This window comes from Rhagoletis pomonella, unplaced genomic scaffold (assembly GCF_013731165.1).
Source record: "Rhagoletis pomonella isolate Grant_MI unplaced genomic scaffold, Rhpom_1.0 Rhpom_scaffold_00002, whole genome shotgun sequence".
Classification (NCBI taxonomy): Eukaryota; Metazoa; Arthropoda; class Insecta; order Diptera; family Tephritidae; genus Rhagoletis; species Rhagoletis pomonella.
The window spans coordinates 103704199-103707957 of NW_023458556.1; the positions used below are offsets into that span (position 1 = coordinate 103704199).

Here is a 3759-nt window from a genome sequence, read left to right on the forward strand (position 1 = left end):
GACGCGACATTCGTACGACTTTAGAGTTAAATAAATCATACGAGAACTGAAGTCACTTTTAGAAAATTTTTCCGTTTTGTAGCTTTTATACCGTCCTTTGGTTAACAAAAAAATTAAGTGCGCTTGGAACACTGACGTCGAGAAAATCGATGAAAAGGAGGGCATAATGGACGCGACAAAAATATTAGTGATTTCAGAGTACATGTGAAAATAAGCAAAACTCAGCGAATCCTGTAAGGTTTTCCTTTATTAAACAATCATTAAATAAAGTCAAATTATGGACCGTTAGAACCAATTCATTTTTGATCAGAAGCAATTCGTTGTTGATTTAATTTTGAATTAAATTCTGGTAAAGGACGCGACTTATCGGACGTGACAGATTTTTCTCCCATACAATATTTTTACTACATAGTAACACATACTAAATTTCATTTTTTTATTTATTTTTTTCAGATCTTTTCTCTTCGTCGTTTCGCGTTTTCATAACCCCTTTTCGCCATCTGAATACGAAATTTAAAGTTATAAAGCCGTTTGAATTCATTTACTTGCATTTTCTTTTTACCTTTTTGGGAAATGCCCATTTGTATTTATGCACATGAATACAATACAATACAATAATCGGAATCTGCACTATTTAACACATAAAACATATATATTTGTAGACATAAGCACATAAGCTCTAATCCAAATCACTTCTGAATACTATTTTAATAAGTTATCGGATGATCTTTGAACATCCGAACATTTATTTCCGATTGTATATAAACTCAGACGTCGATCCACTTTAATTAGTCTCGTTGTGACAGTTGGGTAAGCAGTTACAGTTTTTCAACATGGGTTTTAAGCCTCTTCTTCTTCTTTGCGTCGTCCTTTTTGCGGTAAGAACCTTAATGCAATAAAGTTGTAAATGTACATACATATGTATTTTCAAAAGAAAACTCAAAACCTCCTTTTCAGTCCGCCTCTGCCCGCTCGGTACGCGATGTTTCCACTGGTGAAGAAGCTCCATCGGCTTTGAATTTATTTGAAATCATAAACGAGAACTTTAAAAAAATTGGTGATACAGTTTCGAAATCAATCAACCCTCAACAATTTGAGGAGACAGGGCGTGATTTAGCTAAACAATTAGACCAATGGAGTGCTAATATCAAAAAAGAGGTAAGAACTACTGAATCTGCTTATAAAAGATACATTCAGAAGATGGTAGTTTTTTATTTATGGTAATCAACTTTGTTTTGCAGACAGAGAGCTGGAAAGACAATCCAGCTATTAAAAGTTTCGTCAAGACTGTGGATAATGCCGTGGAAGAAATAAAGAAATCAACTGACGTAAAAGGCATTGTTGATGCAATAAGTGTTGAAAAAGAAAAGTTGGGTCCTAAGCTCAAGGAACTTAAGGAAACTACAGAACCTCAACTTAAAGATCTTTCACAAAAGATTTTGGAACAAACCTCTTCAACCGTTCAGGATATTGCCAAGCTTTTTCAACAAGAAGTAAAGCAATAAATTGTACAACAGACTGCATGAAGTATAGGACAATATAATTTAAAAGTTCTCAGCGAATCGTTGTTAATAAATCTCGCTTTTTTCCTATCAACTTTGTTGTAAAAGTGTATCGGAGAGCAAATTAACAAAATATATACTGAACAAACATTCTTTCCAATGGCCTTTGGAATGATAAAGCTTTCAGTCTGTAGGGTAAACAACTTTGAGGAAAGAAATAAATACATACATACGTTGTTTCTTTCTTTTATATTAGAGTAGTAATGTGCGGAACACAATGTAAAGTCGTGAATTTAGGGTTCAAAAAGTTCAAGTTCAAATAATTATTTATTTTTCTGGTTTTGCTCACAAATTTCATACCTACATACATATATGCATATACATACATATATATCTGCTGGAACAAAGTATTGGCACAGCGAATTTTTCACAATATATGCAAACATTTTTATTCTAATATTTTTCCGCCAATTTTGTATAAAAATTTGGTTCATTTTACAGCAAAAAACATACATAATTCCTAAACTTTGTGAAAAACTCACGAAAATTCAGCAATTTTCATGCAACTTTTTAATCTGATTTTTTCGAATTTTTTTAGTATAAAAATTGGTAGCCCAATCAATTTTATTATAATAAAGTACAAGTTTTAAGTAGCTAGGAATTACCGTTGATTTTTGGAAATTTTTCCACGCAGTCTCTTACATACAAAATTTTAATTTTTTTTAAATACTTTATATGGAAAAAATGCAAAATAGCTTCAACAAAAAAAATTGTCAAAAATCGGTGCGATTTTTTACTAACTCCGAACTTGCATTTTTGTACTAAAATTTAATGGGCTGCAAAACTGCATACTCAAAAAAATTCTAAAAAGTCTGATTAAAATTTGAAAATCTGCATGAAAATTTGCTGATTTTTCGCGAGGTTAGCACAAAGTTTAGGAATTATATTTTTATGTTTCTTGTTGTAGAATGAACCATACTTTTATACCAAATTGGCGGAAAATTATTAGAAAAAAAATTTTTCATATATTGTGAAAAATTTGCTGTGCCAATACTTTTTTCGTCTCTTCTTACCGCTCCGTTAACTTTCGAAAATGCGTTTTTATTTTTTTTATTTCAAGAAATGATACCTGAAAACACGAAATTACAAATTGAGATAAAAAAAGAAATGGTAACCCATCAGGCATGGGCAGAGACTAAATCGATGTTTCCACGGCAAGTGATTCGCTCTCCCATTCGTTCTCTCATTCGTGATTGGCGTCCCAATTACGAACCGAATCACGTAATTCGCCATACAAAATTTTTAGAGCGAATCACTTAATTCGTAGGTGATTCAGATCCAATCACCATGTGAATCAAGAACAAATCGCTGCCTTCTCTAATTTTTATCGATAACGGCTGTCAAAACACATAGACTACACACATCCCCACCAGCACAAACATTGAAAAAATAGCTAGATTCGTTAAAACTATTGATTTAGCTAATTAACCACTACACATTTTTTCTTCACCGTTGAAATGCACAATAAACAGCACATTAAACAATAAACAAAAGCAAAGAACAAGAAGCAGAGATGCAAAGTGAATCACGAATGTGTCGTGTAAACAGGTTGATTCGCCGTTCGTAATTGAGAGAGCGAACCATCGTCATGATGGAAACGCCCTTTTAGCAGGTGCTAAAAGATCGTAAGCATTGCATGTACATATACAAGCGGGAGCGTAACGATGAGAACGCGACAGCATGCAAAATGAATTGGATGCACTAACACATTCTCACTTTTAGCTCACGCTTGTTTGGGGTAGTGCCCACCTCTGCCCATGATTCAATTATTAAAGGTTTGCTCAATATTGACATTCGAGTTTTGACACTCCCTTAACTCCCTTACTAAAGCGCTGGTTATACTTACATTGCAAGTGCAGGGCATAGAGAAGCAGCGCATATGAAGCAGTGGTGTATTATAATTTCATAGAATCAGCTGTTCAGTGTAATCACTTAGTCTGTTCCAGTACTCCAACATTTAGTTAGGAAAACATAACTGAAGAATGCTTATTCATAGCTTAAATGAAGTCGACACTAAAGTTAGTTGCCGCTTTTTGTCATAATTTTCAATGAAATTGCGGCAACTAACTTTATAATTGATTTTGTTTCGAATATAAATATGCCCCAATGTATGTACAAGAACAACTTCTCAGTAATTCCTGTAAATCTGATGGGTACTGGAACAGACTAATGAGAGCAATGAGAGTGGCATCTCGCT

At 33.5% G+C, this 3759-nt stretch overlaps 1 protein-coding gene across 1 annotated transcript; it reads left to right on the plus strand.

The window, feature by feature from the left end:
- Window positions 1–651: 651 nt before the first annotated feature.
- On the plus strand, window positions 652–1657 carry LOC118734284. Its single transcript, XM_036463997.1, has 3 exons — window positions 652–878; window positions 958–1158; window positions 1242–1657. The coding sequence occupies exons 1-3, from the start codon at window positions 834–836 to the stop codon at window positions 1503–1505; spliced, it is 510 nt and encodes a 169-aa protein (XP_036319890.1). The 5' UTR covers window positions 652–833; the 3' UTR covers window positions 1506–1657.
- The last annotated feature ends 2102 nt before the right edge of the window (window positions 1658–3759 follow it).

Excerpts from the sequence above, each read along its gene's own strand:
- LOC118734284 (XM_036463997.1), top strand. The coding sequence starts at position 834 with ATGGGTTTTAAGCCTCTTCTTCTTCTTTGCGTCGTCCTTTTTGCG. Across the intron at positions 879-957 it reads TTTGCGTCGTCCTTTTTGCG|TCCGCCTCTGCCCGCTCGGT; the intron begins GTAAGAACCTTA and ends CCTCCTTTTCAG. Across the intron at positions 1,159-1,241 it reads GTGCTAATATCAAAAAAGAG|ACAGAGAGCTGGAAAGACAA; the intron begins GTAAGAACTACT and ends TTTGTTTTGCAG.